Source organism: Ostrea edulis, chromosome 4, assembly GCF_947568905.1.
Source record: "Ostrea edulis chromosome 4, xbOstEdul1.1, whole genome shotgun sequence".
In the NCBI taxonomy this organism is placed as follows: domain Eukaryota; kingdom Metazoa; phylum Mollusca; class Bivalvia; order Ostreida; family Ostreidae; genus Ostrea; species Ostrea edulis.
In genome coordinates this window covers 89200198-89225496 of record NC_079167.1, presented here as the reverse complement: position 1 = coordinate 89225496, position 25299 = coordinate 89200198, and the positions used below count along the sequence as shown (strand labels likewise).

General features: G+C 35.1%; 1 protein-coding gene and 1 long non-coding RNA gene across 2 annotated transcripts; both read right to left on the bottom strand.

The window, feature by feature from the left end:
* Positions 1-1373: 1373 nt before the first annotated feature.
* Positions 1374-25210, bottom strand: LOC125668315 (phospholipase B-like 1). The gene is made up of 10 exons (XM_048902288.2): positions 25070-25210; positions 18506-18719; positions 17170-17392; positions 16615-16776; positions 15650-15794; positions 13834-14034; positions 10720-10860; positions 7439-7624; positions 3175-3281; positions 1374-2956 (listed from the first exon to the last, which is right to left on the bottom strand). Exons 1-10 carry the CDS (start codon positions 25140-25142, stop codon positions 2780-2782), a joined length of 1629 nt encoding a protein of 542 aa, XP_048758245.2. The 5' UTR covers positions 25143-25210; the 3' UTR covers positions 1374-2779.
* Positions 9635-10637, bottom strand: LOC130054425 (uncharacterized). Its single transcript, XR_008802741.1, has 2 exons — positions 10164-10637; positions 9635-9939 (listed from the first exon to the last, which is right to left on the bottom strand). It is a non-coding gene; the product is annotated as an uncharacterized LOC130054425 (long non-coding RNA).
* Positions 25211-25299: the final 89 nt, after the last annotated feature.

Below are 25299 nucleotides of genomic sequence, written 5' to 3'. Positions count from 1 at the left end.
CATATTTATGAAAGAGGAGGGGTGTTGGCCTGTGTACCCACGCTGGATCCACCACTGGCAAGTCTACAACACATCAGTAAATAGTTTCAAGGAATCATGGTCATGCTTCTCACTAAAAACTAATATCAATGATTGACCAAAATTTACTATTGTGTACCGGAGCACTGAGAATTCCTGAGCAACAAAGACTTGAACATGTGTACACCCTTTCAACTTCAATGAAAGTCACTGATTAATTCTTTTCAAAATCACTGATATTGTGACTGCAGCCTATATTCAACATATCTGAAGTACATTTCTGTCATAAAAGTGTGAAGTTTTTGACACCAATTTCTTTCAAAATCACAAATATTATGGCAGTCTATTTTCAAAGTAATGTAAATTTCTATCATAAAGTGTAAAGTTACTGACACCTGCATTGAATCTTGACACATCACTGTCACTAGTTTTGAATGATCTGTTTCAAAAATAACAAATCATCCAAAAAAATCATTGCTTTAATGCAATGCTTCAGAACAGATCCCAGACCAAATATCACAGCCAGTTTGACAGATAATATTTTATACAATAATAACATTATTATCACAACAATGTATGGGTGACAATGTAATTTATCAAACACCTGATTTACCTGTATCTAAGAAAATTATTCTGGGCTATTTTGTGTGTCGGCAGAACTGTTGAGGTTGTGCAAATTCTGAGAATTTTCCCTACCAAAATGGAGGCAATATTGTGTCAATTGCTAAATGCACCTGCACATCTGAAGTGGGGCTAAATGAAACAAGATTTTATATATTCTCTCTATAGTCAATTTTGACAAATACAATAATTCTGATAATTTTATAGCATTCCAATTAACCTAGAGATTGCATGTAATGAATATCATAAGCATATTTGACCTCTTTGTAAGAGATACACGTTTAGCAAATATTGGTTCTATAACCAGTGCAAGCAAGAAACCAGTGTTTTCTCAAACTCCAGTTTCCTGATATTTGTACACGTATTTTGACATGAGACATGAAAATTTTAGAAACTAAGAAACTCGAGTTTGAGAAAAATTGGTTTCTACTAGCTCTTACTGGTTCTCCCATTATACACAAGTTTTGCAGAGTTGTTTTTGTTGTTGTTTTTTGGGGTTTTTTTTGACGTCTTTCCTTCAACTGACATCAACACTACTGAAATATACATGTACATGCAATAGATCAGTCAATTTTAATGTTTTAAACCTTTGTATTTTTAATTTAATTTGCATGTACAGCGCCATTGAGATTGCATTTTGGTTTTCAAAATTGTGCACTTTATAAATGTTTTAAAATAATGATAATAATAGACACAAGAGCTTTCCATGATCTGTGAAGTGAACTATACAAAGCCTTGTTTGAAGAAATTTATGAATCATCCCAGGTGTTTCATAACATGCTATTAAAAACAAAACAGAACTGCAGCAAAGTGATGAAACAAAGCTGAAAATGGGAGAATGTTACATTCTTACCACAGTTGTGTTTATATAAATAAAGCACTAAAAACCAACAACACTCAACATCCAACAGCGTAAGAGTTCACTAGTTCAATTCAGTCTCCATACTCGTTCAAATGAGATGTTTTTTTATCACCCCGTATTAACTGGACTCGATAATTTCAATATGTGGACATTCTGTTTGTTCTTAAGTTTTGTAACTTACTTTTCATGCTCATTTGCTTTTTAATCTTATTTAGGTTAGTTTTCATTTCTATGTAAATATTCTGTCATCTGAAGAAGGGACAGGTCGTCCCGAAAATTTGACAACTTCATATTTTCATGTTGTTAGTGTTGTTGGTCATTTTAGTACTATATATATTCAATTACTTTTTGCAACGACTGGTAAAAATATAGGTAAAAAAAGAGACATTTAGTAAATCTTTAGCACTTTCATATCAAGGCTTTTGGTCCTGTGGGGATCCGGGTTAGAATAGCTCCTCACTACCCCTTGCTTGTTGTATGAGGCGACTAAATGGGGTGATCTTTCGGATGAGGCTGCAAAAACTGAGGCCCCCTGTCACAGCAAGTGTGGCACGATAAAGATCCCTCCCTGCTCAATGGCCATAAGCGCCGAGCATTAGGCCTAAATTATGCAGCCCTTCACTGGCAGTGGTGACGTCTCCTTATGTCAATATGAGTGAAATATTCTCCAGAGGGACATTAAACAATAAACAAACAATCAAAGCTTCTGAAGATTGAATTGATACTAAAAGTCTTTGTGTCTCTTTTTTTATCTTATATATCTGTGTAGATGTATGTATATACACATGACAAAATTACAGTTGACCATCCATGAATAAGATAAACAACCTTAACAAAGGCAAGGCATAAGTATCAAATCCTAATTCATATTCTAAATATGAATTGACATATTTAACAGAATATGATTATGACTAAGCAAAAATCAATTATTGTACAAAATAACATACACAGAATAAGATGGAGATTACAAACATAGTACTAGCAAGGACTAACTAAATACAGTACTTGTGAGTTTAAGTAACTGTCAATGCATTTGAATAAAGTAGTTTTGAAACAATAATATCAGACTCTTAAGTCTCAATAGAGTAGATTGGTACAAGAGATTGCTCAACAAGATTATAAAGGGTGAAAAAAGTATAATGTATAAATGATAGTTATTTAAAAAATTCTTCAACATAACACAGACTTATACATCATGTATCATGTCATTTCAAAAGAAACAACTGGGTTAAAATTTCTGTGGTAAGCAGTGTATGTGTGGTTGGAATGCATTTAAATTCATGGTGTTTTAAATTTTGGAGAAGTTCTCAGAAATTCAAATTTATACGTTGTTGGTAAACCAATATGTGCCTGCTTAAACGCCGGTGTCCATGAGAAGGGGGGTAACCCTGAACCCAAAGTAGGGCCATTAACAATGTCAGCCTCAAAGTTCAATGCCATTTTATAGTCTGACACCTGAAACATAAAACATAAAAGCTTTTAACCTTCTTGGCTTACCCATTTATCAATATGACATGACAAATGAATAAATATATAAATATACATATGTATGTATAACAACATTTCACTTTTGACAAACTATAATGACCTGCAACCTTACATATTAATGATATTTGCATATTTTGTAGAAAATAACTAGAATTTTCTACAAAATTTGGTTATTTCTCACATACTTTGGTGTCATAGCAACCGGATGGCTTGGGCTCTTTTTCTCGCAGATCTCCACGGCAACAAATTGTGTTACAGGAATTTCCTTCCGAATACAGATCATTTTTGTAATCTACAAGTACCATCAATCATCGTAATCACTGTAAACAAATTCATCACATGAAATGAGAGGCAGAAACTTGATACATTAACATTTCATTCAAATTCAAGATATGAACTGTTCCTTATTGGAAAAAAAACCCTCTAAATGTACTGTAGTATAATTAGTATGCTATACTGCAACATAAATTTCTTTTTAATTACACATTAAATTTTACTTCCCATAATAATCATCATTCTAAATCAACAAGCATTCTAAAAGTACAACTAAAGCAATTTAAATTACCAGCAAACTCCCAAAGCACAGAAAACAAAGATTTATACAAATGATAATGAACTCTTATAAAATGCATTTATTTATGTAGTTGGTCATAAAAGGAATCTTGACTGAGATTAGACTCACCGAAGGTGACAGTCCAAATATCCAGTTGAGCTGAATCTCAGCTGAGATAATGAATTCTAAGACACCGGTTATTTACAAACCAAATAATGAATTCTAGGACACCAGTTATTTACATACTCAATAATGAATTCTAAGACACCAGTTATTTACATACCCAATAATGAATTCTAAGACACAGGTTTTTACATACCAAATAATGAATTCTAAAACACCGGTTATTTACATACCCAATAATGAATTCTAAGACACCGGTTATTTACATACCAAATAATGAATTCTAAGACACAGGTTTTTACATACCAAATAATGAATTCTAAAACACCGGTTATTTACATACCCAATAATGAATTCTAAGACACCGGTTATTTACATACCCAATAATGAATTCTAAAACACCGGTTATTTACACACCCAATAATGAATTCTAAGACACCGGTTATTTACATACCCAATAATAAAATTCTAAGAAATTCTTTCTCAGATTTGGAATTCTTAACCATCAGAAGTTGAGTGAAACCCTGACATGTCATTCAGTATCACCCATCATCACATGACCTCTCCATTAACCTGCACAATAATGAACCACTGACTCCATAACTCCAACATCTTGAAATCGGCAAAACTACTCAACATGCTATTGTCAATACACTTAAACAAGACGTGTAATTTTCTCATAATTTTCACGCTGTATGGGCACAGTAAGACCAATAGACGGTAGGCCAGTAAGCGAGGTTGAGGTTGAAGGAGACACACTTGATGTGGTTGCTGACTTCTGCTACCTCGGAGATTCTGGTGGAGGGTGTGAGCTTGCAGCCATATCGCAGTGCAAGTCAGCCTGGAAAAAATTTAGAGAACTCCTTCCTATCCTCACAAACAAGCAACTCCCAGCTACAATCAGAGATCAAGTTTACTCCAGCCGTGTGAGGAGTGTCATGCTCTATAGTTCAGAAACGTGAGCAACATCAGCGAGCACCGTCAAGCTCCTTCAACGTAACAACAGAGCCATGATAAGATGGACCTGTCTGGTCAAGCCTGAAGACATCCACTTTGAGACTCTTCTATCTAGGCTCAAAATAAGAGACATTGCTGAAGTTCTCCATTTGGGCTGAGATAGCTTGGACACGTTGAGCACAGCACAAGCTGGATCTCGCAGGTCAGATGCATGAACATTGCAGCACAGTGGAGCCAAGGCAGACCAAAGCTTTCAGGGTTGGGATGAACTCATGACACGTGATCGTGTAGCCCTGAACATGGACTTTACCAACCCACTGGATCGCCATGCGTGGAGAGGAAGACTTCGCTCTCAAAAGAGACAGGCCACAGCCACACCCTCGACATGAGGATTAATACATGGCCTGTATAATCAAAACCGATTGATGATGATGATGAATCATACTGGAATTACTGCTAAAGTAATTTTAAATGTATCTAAGATAGTACAATGCTAAGACTGACAAATATAATCAAAACATGACAAAAAAGTTCTCACTATGCAAAGTTTCATAAATTACTGTAGATTTCTAAATATACGCGAGGAATTAATTATCGCATAATTTCGTGATCATTTGTGAAATAGAATTACTCGCTTTTATTTTCTGTTGCTAAAATACATGGATCAAGACTACAAGTGAATTCAATAATAATGTTTACGCAATTTGATGTATACAAGTCATTTCACCATATTAAGTATGCCTGTATAAAATAAGGAATCTCCAGTAACTCTTAAAATTCCAATGTGTCCAAAAACCTTTTACAACAAACCTCATATATGCAGTACTATACAACTGTATCAAGATGAGAAAAGTTTAAGCCAAATTAGGACATGAACCAAGGACCATTCACGACCCTGAAAGTGTTCTACATGTACCAACTGAGCTTAGCTACCCTATAATCATTACATCCTGAAAGTGTTCTACATGCACCAATCATTACATCCTGAAAGTGTTCTACATGCACCAACTGAGCTTAGCTACCCTATAATCATTACATCCTGAAAGTGTTCTACATGCACCAATCATTACATCCTGAAAGTGTTCTACATGCACCAACTGAGCTTAGCTACCCTATAATCATTACACTTCACATCCCTTTTTTTCTTAAGGCTTTCTCCCAAGAAATTCTCAATGAGGTATCAACCTTCCATGGACTATTTTTGGAAACTGTTGGGCACCACTTTGTAACAAGAAGGAAAACTTTAATTTGCAAGACTTAGACTTGAACACCTGACGTCCTACAAACCATGTTGAGGCTCTACCAGCTGAGCTACTGAGCCAGCGTGTCCAATCATTACACAATAAACATCAGTGTACTGGAGATGTTTTATCTCTGTTTACCTACCTGTACTTCTTCAAAGATTTTATATATAACAATGTATACGTACTTAATTTAGCACACTTAAATTTCGGCACAGTCAGAGCCGATGCACTATTCGGTGTAATCATTATTTAGCGCTTTTTCTATGTATGAGAATGAATAAACAGAGAATTTCATATTTTAGCACAACTTCATATTAGCATCCTTGCTTCACTGCAAAATATGATAAAATTTGAATCCCTCTAAAATTAGTACACAAACAGTAATTCATTTGTCAAATTGTTATTTAGTTTAAATTTCTTCACTTGTTGAAAAGTTATGCAGAGCTACTTTGAAAGTTGAACTATGAGAGTCATTATTATTAATATATGCATTATCATAAAAGGAAAGTTTCAAGTTACTGCCAGAAAACCATTTTATTCTAAATTTGCACACAGCAGTCACATGATTTTGAAATTTTGATAGCCTTCAATACTTCTGGTGCTGATGATACATGTACAAGTATTTATAGTATGAGTTCTCAAACCTGATATAGCAGCAGAAGGCTAGAGAGAGAGAGAGAGAGAGAGAGAGGCTGGATTTAAATATTTTGTGACTGTGTTCACTGGAGCAGCAAATGCAACTGCGAGCTGTGGTCAGTGGAGTGGTGAATTTTAAACTCTGTTGTTCATTTTTGGATGCTTTTAAAGGGCTACAGAACTATTGATACTTGGATAGTTTGAACTGAGTATGCATGTGACCTGTGCTAGATTTATTTTGCTATGTTTACAATTGCGTGGCATGTAAATTAAAACACATAGCTTAAACTTTGCTTTATCCTATATTATGTCAATGAGTTCAAATGACAAAAGGAAATAATATTATCAAGATGCTGGCAAAAATTCAAATAGCTTTGACTCCCCCCCCCCCCCCCCCCCCCCCCCCCCCCCTTATCCTAATCCTCCTTAATGTTAATCAATGTTAAATTAAGGAATACCCCCATCCCAATAATTGAAGTAAAAATATTTGTGTTTTAATACAGAGAACAATGATTTCTGGAATATGTAGATTAGTGTGTTCATAAGTCTGCCCCCCCCCCCCCCCCCCCCCCCCCCACCTTGTCAGCTTGAATTCTATTATCGAGAAGCAATTCCATTGGAAGTTCAGTTCTACCAAGTTGTGAACTGTATCACATGATGTAACATTTGTTTTTGGAATATATTTTAAGCTCGGTTACATTTAAAGTGTAAAAATCTCTCATGTCTTTCATTAACTTCCACTTATAATAACCTTGCAAGAAACTGGAAATTCAGGGGGCTAACACAATTGTATACAAGTTGAAAAATGTAACTTGAAACTCTCCTATTTTTTACTTAATTAACATGATTTACAAGTATCATAAAGACAGAATATCATCTAATTATCTGAGGAGCTGGTTATCTCTAATGAATATATTTTTAAACTACTGAGCTTACCATTATATCTCATGATTTTTTTCATAGAAGCCAAGTCCATCACTTTGCCTTCGTCTCGCCTGAAGATTTTGGCCCGTGGTGCCAGCTGGTAGGAGAAATCTGTTCCCTCCTTGGCCACCACTTCTGGGTAGCCGCTAAGATTGTAGACTTTTTCAAAGAAAGGGACATTGTATGATGCCCAGTAACCTAAAATAATATTTATGGAAATATTTTACTATCATACTTACTTTGACCAATGGTTTACATTAGCTTGCTAGTGAACATTTGAAGTTGTGAAATGGAAACATTTTTAAACACCTCTCAGTATGGCAAGCCATTTTATCATCTATTCAATACAAAAATATCTCTTCAACATTTTATATCTTTACTGTAAACATGGTAAGGAGATACTGCTTTAGAGTGAAAAGATATCTCTTAAAGCTAGATAGATTTCTCTTTAACCTAGAAAGATATCTCTTAAAGCTAGATAGATTTCTCTTTAACCTAGAAAGATATCTCTTTAACTTAAATTGATATCTCTTAACTTTTAGAGATATCTCTTTACAATAGAGATATTTCTTTATCAATGTTACAGAGATATCTGTAAAAGTTAAAAAGATATCCTTTCAGATCTTCAGAAAGAGATATCTCTCTAAATTTGAAAGATGTTTCTTAAAGTTGATATAAGCCATATCTTTCTCCCTTTGATTACAATGATTTCTTCCATGCATGAACTTTCCCATTCATTTGACATGATGTGCTAAACACAAAAATGGCGGAAAGTTTGAGGAGGTCGTTGGGACGGCATCAACTAGTTACGGCCAGGCTGAGCCTTGCGAAATGTATGATACATGTAATTGCTGCAGGACTTTCATGCCTTTATGTTTTAGAAACTGATAGGAAATTAAACTTACATTTAGATATATTTATATTGTTATCCTCCACATCCCTCAACAAAAAGGGGAAATAAGCAAATATCAAAAATGAATAGATAAATCATCTGTTGAACTCGAAATTATAATGAATATTGTGGGAGCATCAAATGTGCCTGTAGATGCACGAATATCATCAATACGTCAAGTTGTACTTCACCAATATCCATTTTGAATTGCCAAGTCTAAAATTACTAGTAACAGCTTCACTGACTAGACCTGAATTAAAATAATGGAGAGATATCTCTTTAATTTCGAGATATCTCTTTTGGATGTTTATGAGATATCTCTTACTTTTAAAGATATCTCTCATACAAATCCTCATAAAGATATATTTTCATGTTAGAGAGACATCTTTCTAGATGAAGAAATATCTCTCTAAGTGAAAGCAAAAGTGAGAGATATCTCTTTCTTAGAGAAACATCTATCGAAGTTGAGAGATATCTCTCAACTTATAAGTTATATTTCTTGTCCTAAAGAGATATCCCTTTAAGATAAGAGATATCTCTTTAGAAGAGAGAGATGTCTTATTTTCCAAATAAATAGTATAATGGCTTCTCATATCTCAGAGGTATTATCTGCAAAATGTATAGGATTAACTATACAAACATACTTTTAGAAAATGCACATCATTGCGCTATGGCTATATGTATATCTATATATTATTGTGCTCTGGCTAAATTAACAATTAACATACAAGTTCTATAATTCATATTACTGTATCTGGTCGGCTAAAATATTAGCACTGTCCACTGCCAACCCTGGGGAACGAACTCGGGTTAGATGCGAGTGCAACAGCAGGTGGTTGGATTTTAGAAATGACACCATAAAGTACAGTGCAAGCTGTTTACAGCACTTTGTGGTACATATTCCACATAAACTCATATTCTATGCACTATTGTGCTGCAATATCACCTCCAGCTTCAACAAGCAAATTTGGTGAATGTATGACCCCACTATGTGACCTTGCCCTTTGACATAAAAACAATAGGGTGAATCCTTCAGTCATATCTAAAGGTTGTTAAAGATCAGATGGTTTAATTTGGAATATTTTCTAGAAATCAAGGCATCACAGACAGTGTCCATACATGCCAACTTTTCAAAATCCCCATGGGGGATTTTGCGCGCGACGACCTTTTTTCAAAGCTCAAAATTCATGACATTTTAGCATGAAAATAAATATTTGTCCTTTCAAATAAAATATCAATCAAATCATTGTTAATGTATCATATATTAACACAACATCAAATGTGTTTGACCATTAACTATATAAAAAAAACTTTGAAAGATATACATAAATATTTTATTAAAATCATCTATTCAACAAAAAATCTTCTCCAACAAGTCACATACATATTATCAAATAATATTTAAGGTTGCATCATTTTACACCATACAATAAACATTGGACGGTCTATATATCAAAATTTAAATTAAAGCACGTGCATTTAGGTACGACTGCAAAGGCGATCTTGCTTGTCTGTAAACATGGGCTTGCAGAGACTGGTGGAATAATCTGCATTGCAACCAGAAAAGGAGTGATCTGCCCTGCTATGAAGTTTGCGAACAAAACCTTTGCACCCATGACATCTGAAATAATTTCCAGGAAAAAAACACATCAAAATATTCCGTTTTACTTGTAAATTAAGGCTACTTGCTAAATATAAAATTCAGTACAGACTTGTGCGAATTACGCATCACAAAGTATATTTAATGAATACTACACTATATAGACTATATAATACATCGCTATAGACGGATAGATTTGGATAGCCTATATTATTATAGTTGGAAAAAATATATATTTGACGTACCTTATTGCAAATTTTGGATGCTGTCAGCGAGACAGCGAGATGCGGAATGTCCGATTGTACAGTTTGGTGGTGACACTATCATCGTTGTCATTCACGTTTGTGTAAAGGATATGTCAATTTGAAATCCGTCTTCCCGATTAATTACTATCAAAACATGCTTCGTACTGTCCAATAAACACCCCGACACAGGCAGACCAACCCGACACCATGCGACACAGGTAAACAGCAATGGCTGACTATTGTCCCGATTTCTGATTGGCCAGTTCAGAAATGACGCGGGATTTCCAATTCTGGTTGCAAATGGGGGTTTGTTGTCGTAAAATGGGAGATATTTTTAGAAAATCGGGATTTCGGGGTATTTTTGCAATCCCGATCCGGATATCGGGATTTGCCTTTTCAGTTGCTTCAAATCGGGAAAATCCCGCAGAAATCGGGAAAGTTGGCATGTATGAGACAGACAGATGGACAGACCTTCAGAAATAAATGTCATTACCTTTGATAAAATGAGGGGACAAAATAAAGGTAGTAACAAGTACTTTCAGTTTGCACCTTATACCTGTTCTTAGAATGGCAGACTGATCTCCAGACTCTACAAGAGAAGGGATCTGTTCAACTACCCATAATGCATCATCCTCTATAGACGACTTCAGATGAATTTTCTTCAGATCGATGATCATATACTGGTTGTTATAGGTACCTAAAATAAAGATGAAATTAATCACTTTCATAATGCACTTTATTACCTACAGTACTTTCAATGTTACATGTATTATATATGTGACAGTGTCTTTTGACCAGCCCTTCTATTATGCCGGTTTCAAGATATATCTGAGTTATTTCCCTTTGGAGAACTCTCATACACAGTAATTATGACACAAAACTTGTGATGTTAACATGAGGGAGTGGGACAGATATTCATCACTGCTTTAAAAGTGAATGTGCTCAGTAAGTTTCTCATACTCAGTTCCATCACCTGAATTCCACTCAGTGATTTTTCTACATTTTTTACAAGGGTCCTGTAGCTTTCAAATTGGGAAAAATTATCGAAATTTCAGTCAAATTCGGAAAAATCAATTTTATCGTAAATAAGTTTTAAAATCGTATCAAACATTATATCATCTTTATTTTACACATCTAATTTTCTTTAACCTTCTAAAATTTCCAATTATTCTATCCAAATCATCATTCCCATAACTCTTTGTTAAGTCTTATATATAATTCACATCGAATGTTTATTTTTTTCAAATACATTTTCCTTTCATAATTTTATTATTGGGAAAAGTGCAGGCTAAATTGGGAAAAAATTGGCAATTTTTAGGAGGGGAAAGGGCTGAAATTCGGACCAAAATGGGCCTTAAAAAATCACTGCCACTGGTACACAAGCTAAGTAAATGATAAGTATTCAGGGAGTAATTAAATACATGGAATTCTTATTATATGTATCATGTTATTTCGTTGCTCGTACGAATCATATCCTGGCCAGGATATTACTTAATTGCAAATATGACCTTGTTTTTATGTTTTATCATCTTCCTCACTGACTGTAGGTCCACTCTGTCCTACTTAGGCATTCAAAATTCCACTAAATGCACCTCCTACACAGAAGAGCTCTTATCTTGAAACTGGCGTATTGGGCATATAGTAAAACCTAATTTGGTATGGGGACAGGCCCCCTAATGATAAACCAAGAGGGCACTACTTCGTTTTCTTAATTTGCATCAAAGCACTGGTGTAGGTCTACTAAGTAATAGAAAATCAACAGAATTAAGTGTGCACAATAAGATACCTATGTTAGAGAGATTTTTCTCTCATTGTCATACAGACATAGATCTATTTGTACACAAAAACACTGTGATAAAAATTCAATACAATATCTGTATGATATAAATGTATTGAATAATAGCATAAAACAACAGCATTATACACAACATAATACATCAAGCTCTGTTCTATCGTAAAATACATTTTCATTGCTTGATCTGCCTGCATATCTAATGCGTCACATTTTACCAGATGACATCACATGACCTCTGGATCGTAATCAGTCACTTGTTTATATCTCACTGTATTGAAATTAATTGGCGACAATGATACATGCTATGATAAGTTTTTACGTAGTTTCGTTGACAAATCAAAAACCACAAATTATTGCATTTTCTGGTACATGTATTTGAAGACATGTTACATGTATATTTCATGTCTGTGTGAACTGCCAAAATTTACGAATTTTCCAAACTTGTTATTAAAGCAATATGGGCAACAGAAGAGAGACAATGGCTTGCTTCTCTTTCCGTGGACACTGATATGTACTTTTTCAGGAAACTACACACAAAGCTGAGGCCTAATAGATTATGGCAAATTGTTAAGGAAGATTGTTGATTAACTTTTTAGTACAAGTGTCTTCAATGAAAATTGTTTGTAAATTGTGTCCATTATGTAATAGGAATACGTATAATCTTAATATGCATCTTATGCTAAGCCGTTTTAACCTTAGGAAGACAGAGAAACTATGCTTGAAAATATTCTACAAATACTCAGTGTAGAAGAGTATGCTTTGTTTGAATATCAAGATCATGAATGTCAATTTTTATCTTTAATCGGTTGTGTTCAAGGTACAAGCTTTGAAAATATTTCTTATGCAAAATGGAAGCAAATCATGCTAACAGTTGCAAATACATTGTGTAAAAATAGAGGGTTTTTTGTCATAGACTGCCGTAAACTGTAGATTGTAATCGTTAGTTTTAAATATGTACATAATATAAAAATGTTTTTTCCTGTTCTGTTCAAATACGTTTATAATTTGATTATGATATACTCTCCATTAATTTGGAGGAAATAAAGAAAATCTTATCTTATCTTACTAGCAAACCAATTTACATGGTGTAAGGCAATGTGATGAAAGCCAATCAACCAATCAAATAGCACATCATCAGTGAAATCAAATTGTTTGTACAAAAATGCTTGCTTTTGCAAAGAATTTTTTTGAAATTTGGAATCTTTTATTCACTGAGTATTTTGTTGTTGTTTGTTTGAAGGAACATGTCACATGATTGCCGGCTAAAAAACAATAGACGTCATCCTTTAGTCACTCAAGATCACCACTAGGGGAATATCGTTTCACATTCTTTTTTATTATTCTGAATTGTTCTCCGCATCCCTACCTGAGTTATATTGGGCCACAATCTTTGCCCACTCCTCTCCCCCATTCCTACCTGAGTTATACTGGGCCACAATCTTTGCCCACTCCTCTCCCCCATTCCTACCTGAGTTATACTGGGCCACAATCTTTGCCCACTCCTCCCCCCATTCCTACCTGAGTTATACTGGGCCACAATCTTTGCCCACTCCTCTCCCCCATTCCTACCTGAGTTATACTGGGTCACAATCTTTGCCCACTCCTCTCCCCCATTCCTACCTGAGTTATACTGGGCCACAATCTTTGCCCACTCCTCTCCCCCATTCCTACCTGAGTTATACTGGGCCACAATCTTTGCCCACTCCTCTCCCCCATTCCTACCTGAGTTATACTGGACCACAATCTTTGCCCACTCCTCCCCCCCATTCCTACCTGAGTTATACTGGGCCACAATCTTTGCCCACTCCTCTCCCCCATTCCTACCTGAGTTATACTGGGCCACAATCTTTGCCCACTCCTCTCCCCCATTCCTACCTGAGTTATACTGGGCCACAATCTTTGCCCACTCTTCTCCCCCATTTGCTATCATGTTAGCGACCCGTACTCGCTGCCAGGCAAACAACGACTCTGGTTTGACATAATTGTACAGTGTCTTGTTGAAGACGTTGTTTGTGGTTTGAAGCATGACCATATTGCTGCTCATATGATAGAAGTCATCCAGGGACTCTAAAAATCCTGAAATACGAAGCAAACACAAGAATTACAATATTTCTAATCCAAAATTAATATTGAAACTCAACTGTCTTCAGTTTTCGTAAGAAATATCCGTCATATTCCGTTCCTTGGAAAATGACTTCTCTGAGGCTGTGTGATGGTATTAAAAATGATAAAGCATCTTCAATTTCTATCACACCCACTGAGTAACATATCTTTGTTCAGTCTTCAATTACATGTACATATATGAACATTTCCAATGTTTTTGCCTATAATATCTTATAAAGTTTACAAATTGTAATCATAGGCATTTTCTAATGAACAGTTGTAAACAATGCGTGCATTAATGCAGAATTCCTTAATGAATATATAGTTCCAATGACTGGGAATTCCGACAGAAATGAAGGCAGAATATAGATATAAGAAATAAATTTCATTTTTGAAAATACATGAGTGTATGAACTGCAGCACTTCACACCAGCATTCCTTTTAAGAAGAGCTAACACACATACAGACATACTTTTATATGATGTCCAGGGGTCAAATGCTTTTGGATGGATGCCAAAAAATTTTTTTTGATCTGTATGGTGAAAGGTTGAGGAAGAGGTTAAATATTGCCTTTCTCCATTCTTATTTGTCTGCTTTCATAGAAGACATGAATTTGTGGGTATGTTCATGCCAAGAAAGAAACAAATATTTGCTCCTAGAAAGCTTTGATGATTTTGCAGTAATGAATTACAAACATCTTAATTCTGAATGGTACTGTACACATATCCAGAGGCTGTGAGAACCTAGCTTATTTACCTGAGTCAGGATCTACTGGGTATTTCCATCAGCACTTGGAAGATGACGGGAATTTTTGTTACTTTTAAAGGGTTTGATGAAATTGCTATTCATTAAGCAAACAGTGGGCAGGTGTTTTAACTTACTTAATAAACATCTTTCTAAGGATAGTTCATACAGACAGACAAAGCCATATAACCACAAAATTTATAGGTGTCTTTCTCTCATTGTAATATACGTCTGTACAAAATTTGAAAACATCACAGTGACACCTGTTCAAGATAGTGTGTCACAACAAACTGGAGGAGATGGATGAACATAAAATGCGATTCCTACCAGACTCTATGCGGGGTTTTAAATAGTTTTTTACTGTGTAAATTACATACCATAAGAGACATATAATTATGCTGTCTACCATATGAACTGTTGAACTTTCTATAGTGCGAGTAAACTGGAATCAAACAGGATACCAAAACCGTCCCGCTTTGGGGCATTTGCTAAGTTTAAGATCAGTAACTCTTTCAAAAGTAGGTTAAGAAAGCCCAAACTTGATCTGTAACCCATTGATATAAGTTCATGAGTGAATTGTTAATTCAATAGCTGCAGGGATAGTTAAATAAGTCTTGAAAACTGTCAAATTCCCCAAATTTGCTATGTTCAAGGCCCAAAACTCTTTCAAAAATAGCTATGAAAACCCAAATTCACACTTGATTTGTAACCAATCATATAAGGTTAATGCATACATTTTCAATTCAATAGCTGTAGGGATAGCCAAAAAAGTCCAGAAAACGTACGGATGCATGCACAGCCTGATTACTACAGCGCCCCCGCCCTGATAAATACATGCATATACCTGGATAGCTGGAAAATGAGACTCTTTTAGCTGAAGTTGCAGGATCTCTGACGTTAAAGTTATAATGTTTGTAAATCCTCATGGTGGCCTGGTACACGAACCAACTGGAGTGAGACATGAAGATATCCTCATAAGCACCCAGCACCTAGGAAATAAAATCATGTGAACTTAGAATAAAGCATCCAGCACCTAGGAAATAAAATCATGTGAACTCAGCACCTAGGAAATAAAATCATGTTAATCTAACACCTAGGAAATAAAATCATGTGAACATATAATAAAGCTCCCAGCACCTAGGAAATAAATCATGTTAACTTAAAATAAAGAAAATATCTAGCAGTGCACCTTCTTCAACATGCTGTGTTATTTTATCCCCTCTAATTCACAGTCAATGGGCAGAACAGCAAATATTCAAAATATGACATAGAAATAAGTTTAATCAGGTGAACCAAAAACAGCATGAAAATTTGACTTGCATGGGTATTAGAATGAGTAATTATTGAGGTGTATCAATGTGACTAAAGCATATCATGATATACTACAATACATTGAGATTGTATCGTGATATAAGACGTTTCATAATTCAATAATTTGTGCCTGTCTGTTCTGAATTTTTTTTATCTATATGTGCTACGATAATGTGCTCATAATCAGACGCCATCTTTGTCAACAACTACTAATACAGAGTTTCATGAACACCATTTTACAAGCATTTTAATAAATACTTACAGCTTGATCGGACATTTATTTCAATAGAATCGATCAAAATTGATTCAAACAAACATTAAATGATGAAAATGTAATAAATCGTGAAACACAGATACATGATTTTCATACCGTGATACAGTAAAACATTTTTATGTATTGTGGTATACCATGTACATGTATATTACTCTAGTAATCATTTACAAGGCTAGTCCTATAAACCTATTTTGTTAATTTGATTCAATGACCTGTTCGTATACCTTGATAAGAGCTGAGCACATGCCTTTGTCCTGTACATAAGACAGTATTTGGCTGTGGGTCATCGTTTGCCAATCTGCGGAGGAGGAGGGGTCAATTACATTCAACAAGTCCAGCAAGTCCCCGGCTCCATTCAAGACTTGGAAGGCAAAAACATCCAGATCCTGGGAAAATGTCATTCATTAACTAAGATTAACACATCTAGATCCTGGGAAAATGTCATTCATTAACTAAGATTAACACATCTAGATCCTGGTAAAATGTCATTCATTAACTAAGATTAAAACATCTAAATCCTGGGAAAATGTCATTCATTAACTAAGATTAATACATCTCACATTCTACAGGAGTAGCATGTATTCAAGAAATAAAAGAACATTGGGTTTTTTTGTGGGTTGTTTTTTTTTTGCTTCATAAATTAATGAATAATTGACCAATTACATCTAGGCAGGATTAAATATGAATGGAGAAAGGAAGGAATTCAACTGATTCAGAAATGAAAGGCAGGGACCAGGAAGAGATGGTAGCCACAATTTGCCTTCATACAATACAAATACCTGCTCAGGTTTTGCTGCAGCTTTATAGCCTGCCACTAATCCATCAAACTGTGCCATGATGAGACCAATGTGTCTCCACAGAGGGTCACTCTTACTCTTCTTGATCATGCTTCTCATCCACGTGTTCTGTTGATCAAACCACTCCCCGAGATTCTTCACTACCTTCTCATTTCTTGAACTCAAGAAAAAGTCCTTTATATTCTGGTAATGCTGCCAAATTCTCCTGTGAAAGAAGTTCAAAATGATAGCTTCGTGTAGTTAAAATTACAATGTCATTATTTTTGTTATGAATCACTTCTGTGATACAGATACACTTTTTCCTCATGTTAAATCCCCCATCTAAATGACATCTGTATTAAGAACCACAGCAGCAGTTTAAGTATACATGTATTTCAAATCTTTTTGAAAGTGGTCAAAGTCTGGCACCATGCACAGTATATACAAGAATAAAGGCCCTTGTTTTGCTAATTTTATACAATCTGATTTATAATCACTATTACATGCATATCAATCATGTGAGAACCTAGAATATTGGACCAACCTTTTTCAACACAGAACAAAAGCATCCATTCACTATTGGAAAAAATTCATTTTTAATTTACTGTTTATAGTATGATATGATCCATAAATTAAACATATCGCTATACTAGAATGGATAGAACATATCGCTATACTAGAATGGATAGAACATATTGCTATACTAGAATGGATAGAACATACTGCTATACTAAAATGGATAGAACATATTGCTATACTAAAATGGATAGAACATATCGCTATACTAAAATGGATAGAACATATTGCTATACATGTACTAGAATGGATAGAACATATCGCTATACTAGAATGGATAGAACATATTGCTATACTAGAATGGATAGAACATACTGCTATACTAAAATGGATAGAACTTATCGCTATACTAGAATGGATAGAACATATCGCTATACTAAAATGGATAGAACATATTGCTATACATGTACTAGAATGGATAGAACATATCACTATACTAGAATGGGCAGAACATATTGCTATACTAAAATGGATAGAACATATCGCTATACTAGAATGGATAGAACATATTGCTATACTAGAATGGATAGAACATATTGCTATACTAGAATGGATAGAACATATTGCTATACTAAAATGGATAGAACATACTGCTATACTAAAATGGATAGAACATACTGCTATACTAGAATGGATAGAACATACTGCTATACTAGAATGGATAGAACATATTGCGCTTATAACGAACTTCAGACACAATTAGTCGTCCTGGTGACTCGTTAATTTAATTGTCACCAGGTTTACAGTTTACTGAGGTAATTACTCTGCAGTGAAGATCCCTTCCAGATAGCCCGCTCCATACAGTATGTCCACATCTGTGTCGTCCCCCTGTCCCCCTACAATGTCCAATATCCCCCAGCCTGTCTGCAGTAGGGTGTCGTTGTACGAACCACATGCCGTTGCCTTGAAGTTCAGTACGTTGGGCTGGTATTTACAAACCTGATCTTTACATGTCACTGTTCCATAAGTGTATTCTCCTGCAAAACAGTTTATTTTACGTACATTCCTCCAGGTTATCGTTTCAATTAAACAAGAGGCCCATGGGTCACATCGCTCACCTGAATCACCTTGGCCCATATCTGAAGACTTTCCATATATATTTGCATGTAAAGCCTTGGTCCCTGTTATGGCCCAAACTACCCTTTGCAAACTTGAATCTACACTATGTCAGAAAGCTTTCATGTAAATGTCAACTTCTTTGGCCCAATGGTTCTTGAGAAGAAGATTTTTAAAGCTTTTTCCTATATTTGTATGTAAAACTTTGACCCCCCCCCCCCCCACTTGTGGCCCCATCCTACCCCCCGGGGGCCATGATTTGAACAAACTTGAATCTACACTATGTCAGAGAGTTTTCTTGTAAATATCAGCTTTTCTGACTCAGTGGTTATTGAGAAAAAGATTTTAACTATATATTTGTATGTAAAACTTTGATCCCCCCTTGTGGCCCCATCCTACCCCCCGGGGGCCATGATTTGAACAAACTTGAATCTGCACTATGTCAGAAAGTTTTCATGTAATAATCAGCTTTTCTGGCTCAGTGGTTCTTGAGAAGAAGATTTTTCCTATATATTTGTATGTAAAACTTTGATCCTCTATTGTGGCCCCATCCAACCCCCGGGGCCCATGATTTGAACAAACTTGAATCTGCATTATGTCAGGAAGCTTTCATGTAAATCTCAGCTTTTCTGGCTCAGTGGTTCTTGAGAAGAATATTTTTAAAGATTTTTCCTATATATTTGTATGTAAAACTTTGATCCCCTATTGTGGCCCCATCCAACCCCCGGGGCCCATGATTTGAACAAACTTGAATCTGCATTATGTCAGGAAGCTTTCAATGTAAATCTCAGCTTTTCTGGCTTAGTGGTTCTTGAGAAGAAGATTTTTAAAGTTTTTCCCTATATATTTGTGTGTAAAACTTTGATCCCCCCTTGGGGCCCCATCTTATCCCCGGGGGCCATGATTTGAACAAACTTGAATCTACACTATGTCAGAAAGTTTTCATGTAAAAATCAGCTTTTCTGGCTCAGTGGTTCTTGAGAAGAAGATTTTTAAAGATTTTTCCTATATATTTGTATGTAAAACTTTGATCCCCTATTGTGGCCCCATCCAACCCCCGGGGCCCATGATTTGAACAAACTTGAATCTGCATTATGTCAGGAAACTTTCATGTAAATCTCAGCTTTTCTGGCTCAGTGGTTCTTGAGAAGAATATTTTTAAAGATTTTTCCTATATATTTGTATGTAAAACTTTGATCCCCTATTGTGGCCCCATCCAACCCCCGGGGCCCATGATTTGAACAAACTTGAATCTGCATTATGTCAGGAAGCTTTCAATGTAAATCTCAGCTTTTCTGGCTTAGTGGTTCTTGAGAAGAAGATTTTTAAAGTTTTTCCCTATATATTTGTGTGTAAAACTTTGATCCCCCCTTGGGGCCCCATCTTATCCCCGGGGGCCATGATTTGAACAAACTTGAATCTACACTATGTCAGAAAGTTTTCATGTAAAAATCAGCTTTTCTGGCTCAGTGGTTCTTGAGAAGAAGATTTTTAAAGATTTTTCCTATATATTTGTATGTAAAACTTTGATCCCCTATTGTGGCCCCATCCAACCCCCGGGGCCCATGATTTGAACAAACTTGAATCTGCATTATGTCAGGAAACTTTCATGTAAATCTCAGCTTTTCTGGCTTAGTGGTTCTTGAGAAGAAGATTTTTAAAGTTTTTCCCTATATATTTGTATGTAAAACTTTGATCCCCCCTTGTGGCCCCATCCTACCACCAGGGGCCATGATTTGAACAAACTTGAATCTGCAATATGTCAGGAAGCTTTCAGGTAAATTTCAGCTCTTCTGGCCCAGTGGTTCTTAAGAAGAAGATTTTTAAATGACCCCACCCTATTTTTGCATTTTTGTGATTATCTCCCCTTTGAAAGGGACATGGCCCTTCATTTGAACAAACTTGAAAGCCCTTCACCCAAGGATGCTTTTGGCCATGTTTGGTTGAAATTGGCGCAGTGGTTCATGAGAAGAAGATGAAAATGTGAAAAGTTTACAGACAGACAGACAGACGGACGCTGGACAAAATGTGATCAGAAAAGCTCACTTCAGCCTTCGGCTCAGGTGAGCTAAAAAGATTAAAAATAATTTAAAGTTATGACCAAGACAGAAAGTACCTAAGTTACATTCACTCAGTACCCCCCCCCCCCCCCCCCCCCCCCATTAAGTTAATGAAGGGTAGTTTAGAACTCTCTGTATAATGTGTATTGTGCTGTATGATTATTTAAGAGATGAACCTTACTTGCATCTCAAAATTAGAAATTTCTAGATTAGCAATTGTGAAAATTTTGGCTTGTTTTGCAAATGGGAAGGGTCCTTTCATCAGACTTAATTTAGGGAGATTGATGACCCTGAAATCTTTGAATAGAAATTGATCTTGGCAATGTTAAAATAATGATAAATACACAAATATTAACAAACCAAAGAAATAGCAGATTCAACAAAATTATATATGTAAATTGTTTTTAAAAATATTATTGATTTTTATAAGGGGAGGAGTTGGAAGTTGGGGTTAATAAGTCCATGAATGATGAACAATGGTTGGATGCTGCGGTAATTTTCATCCCAAGCATGCAAACAATATCTCCTTCTTCCCCAGAATGACATTCCATTAGCAGCAGCAGCTGTATGGGATTCTGGGATCTTTGCTAGATAGGCTGTCAGCAGAGCTCCCATATTCTCAGCATTACTAGGAAATTTTTTTCACTTTTAATTTTTTGAATTGTAAATACTGAAAATCCTCTTTGTCATTGCCATTCCGAGAGATGTAAAAACAGGTAGTAAACCCGAGAGAAGATAGATTTGTTCCCATTATACAATTTTTGTAGGAGATATCTAAATCCACTTAATGTTATATCTACAGAACAAATCTGTTTATATATCGGAACCTCTTTAAATCTTAGATTTAAAAAAATGTTACAGTCTATTCAATGATACTTTTGGTATTTGAGGGACTCATTATATGCTAAACTTTTATTTAATGGCTCATTTAAGCAGCTCGTATGAAGCATGATTTCTATATCGAGATAGTAATACAAGCTCTCAAATATATATATGATTTGGGGGGGAGGGGGGTCCAGAATGATAACAAGAGGCCCATGGGCCACATCACTCACCTACATGTAAGTCACCTTGGCCCATGTCTGAAGACTTTCCATATATATTTGCATGTAATACCTTAGTCCCTATTGTGGCCCCGACCTACCCCTGGAGGCCATGATTTTTACAAACATGAATCTGCACTATGCCAGGAAGCTTTCACATAAATCTCAGCTCTTCTGGCTCATTGGTTCTTGAGAAGATGTTAAAGATGTCTTGGAAACACTCAATACAAACAAGGCCACTGGGCCGGATTGCATCAATCCTACTTTACTTAAACAAGCATCATCAACTATTGCTTTACCTTTAAGTAAGTTTTATAATTCATTGCTTCATAGGTCTAAAGTCCCAGACCAATGGAAAATAGCAAATGTTATCCCTGTATTTAAAAAAGGCAATAGTAGTATCGTCAGTAATTACAGGCCAATATCTCTATTAAGCATTCTTGGTAAATGCATGGAAAAGTGTGTCTTTAAATATTTATATAATTTTATTCATACCAAAGCTATTCTTACGTCACATCAATCTGGCTTTAGGCCTAACGACTCTACAGTCAATCAATTATTAAGTATTACTAGTGACTTCTATAAGGCACTCGATCAGGGAAAAGAAGTTAGAGTTATATTTTTTTATATAAGTAAAGCCTTTGACAAAGTGTGGCATAAGGGGTTATTATACAAGCTTGAAAAAATTGGAATTCGTGGTGAATTACTCACTTGGTTTAGATGTTACTTATATGATAGGAAACAGTACGTCGTTATTAATGGTAGTAAATCAGACATAGGATACATTAGGTCTGGGGTGTCCCAAGGGAGTATACTTGGTCCTCTACTTTTTCTTATTTATATAAATGACTTGGTCATAGATATTGCATGTGTGGTCAAACTGTTTGCTGATGATACATCACTTTATATTGTTGTTGATAATGCAGACACTTCAGCATCTTTGCTTAATGAAGATCTCGAAAAAATCAACAAATGGTCAAAACAATGGCTTGTATCTTTTAATCCCACTAAAACAGAATGTCTAACTATATCTAATAAGGTCAAGAAACCTTTCCATTCTTCATTGATATTTAACGATGTTCATCTAAAAGAAGTCGAATCTCATAAACATTTAGGGGTCATTTTCAGTAGTAATTTATCTTGGCAAGTCCATATAGACGAAATAGTGAAAAAAGCCTATTCACGCCTGAGTATATTACGAAGGGTCAAGTTTATCTTAGATAGAAAAACTCTGCAAAAAATATATTTTTCATTTGTAAGACCCGTCCTAGAATATGCTGACATTATATGGGACAATATACCAGAATATTTAGTTAATAAAATTGAAAACATACAGTTAGAAGCAGCCAGAATAGTTACGGGAGGTAATAGACTAGCATCCAGGCATCTTCTATATAAGGAAACGGGATGGGATCCATTGTCAAGCGTAGAGAAAATCATTGACTAATTCAACTCCACAAGATATACCATAACATGACTCCCAATTATCTAAACAATATAATTCAGTCTCTGAGAAATCAAGGTCACAACTACAACACAAGAGCAACTAACTCACTGCAAGAAATCAACTCTAGAACCAAGCTATACTTTAAATTAATTCATTTTTTCCATCTACAATAAGGAAATGGAATGCACTTCCTCGAAATGTCCAATTAAATCCATCTCTATCTAGCTTTCAGAAATATCTTAATATAAGTGTCATTAATATTCCAAACTATTTTTATTTAGGAACAAGAATCTGACAAACTCTTCATGCAAAATTGAGATTAGAATGCAGTGCTCTTAATCTTCATATGTTTCAAAGAAAATTATTTAATTCACCCCTTTGCATTTGTGGAGAAGTAGAAAGTATTGATCATTTTCTTTTACGCTGTAATATGTACTCAAGAGTTAGGACCAATACAATTCTGACACTTCCATATCCACTTAATGTAGAATTATTGTTATACGGTAATGAAAATTTATCTGAAAGTGAGAACAACAGCATTTTTTATTTAGCCCAAAAATTTTTTGTTGAAAGTAAAAGGTTCTGAAAGCTGTTCTACTACATCTACATGTAATACTGTCATATTGTATATAAAATATACTCATGTGCACCAAGGTTATAATAAGTGGAAAACCTGTGTTTATTACTTATTGTTTATATGGCACAACTCTACAATTTATTATTTCAACTTTGTCTATAGTTTATATGCATTTGATCTGTATCGACACTTATCATACATATAAACGTGTGTTATTTTTTCTCCCAATATTCAATTCCAGCTTTTCTCTCTTATTCCTATTTGTTTTTGCATGTATTGTAATAATTAGTACACGACTTATTTTACTTAGAATTTTCATTCACCTCTTACTTGTAAGATATTTAGAGCGAGATTAATATAAGCCTTTTGGCTTGTTTCTCAATCTATTTCATGTATAAGACATTGTTTGTAAACATTATCGAATTATTTACGAATAAATATTGTTTAAACTAAGAAGATTTTTAAAGATTTTCCCTATGTATTTCTATGTAAAACTTTGATCCCCTATTGTGGCCCCAACCTCAGGGGCCATGATTTGAACAAACTTGAATCCGCACTATGTCAGGAAGCTTTCATGTAAATCTCAGCTACTCTGTCCCAGTGGTTCTTAAGAAGAAGATTTTTATGTGACCCTTACCTAATTTTGCATTTTCGTGATTATCTCCATTTTAAAGGGGGCATGGCCCTTCATTTGAACAAATTTGAAAGCCCTTCACCCAAGGATGATTTGCCAAGTTTGGTTGAAATTGGCCAAATGGTTCTGGATAAGAAGATGAAAATGTGAAAAGTTTACAACAACGATGACCATGATGACATCGACGACACTGACGCCGACAACAGACAAAGTTTGAACAGAAAAGCTCACTTGAGCCTTCGGCTCAGGTGAGCTAAAAAAAAAAGTGTTTTGTTTGCAAATCAGAGATTCAAGAGTTCAAATTACACTGGCTATGATTTAGTGCATGATATGAATATTTTTCATCATTCGATAAAATTTTGGTGTAATGAGCTACCTTAATACATTGTCTATCACGGCAAAACTACAACTTATGACTATAAAAAGTTGTGCTTCAATGTCAATAAACCAATAAACACCATTTTAGTTATATTTGTTTCTTCTTCGTATAGATGTATATAAAAGTCTTACCACTAGAAAGATGGAGTATCAAAGACAAAGTAAATAAAGTTAAAATTTCCACCGAACGCAACATCATGATCATGGAGAGGAAAGTGGAGTCATATGATCGTCATGTGACTTTACTCACTAAACAGCTCGTACGTTAAATAAGTTAGAGGACAATGCTCTGTTCGAATAAATCAATACTTTTTGAGGACATGTGAAAATATTAGAATAAATAAACATTGCAAAGATATGAA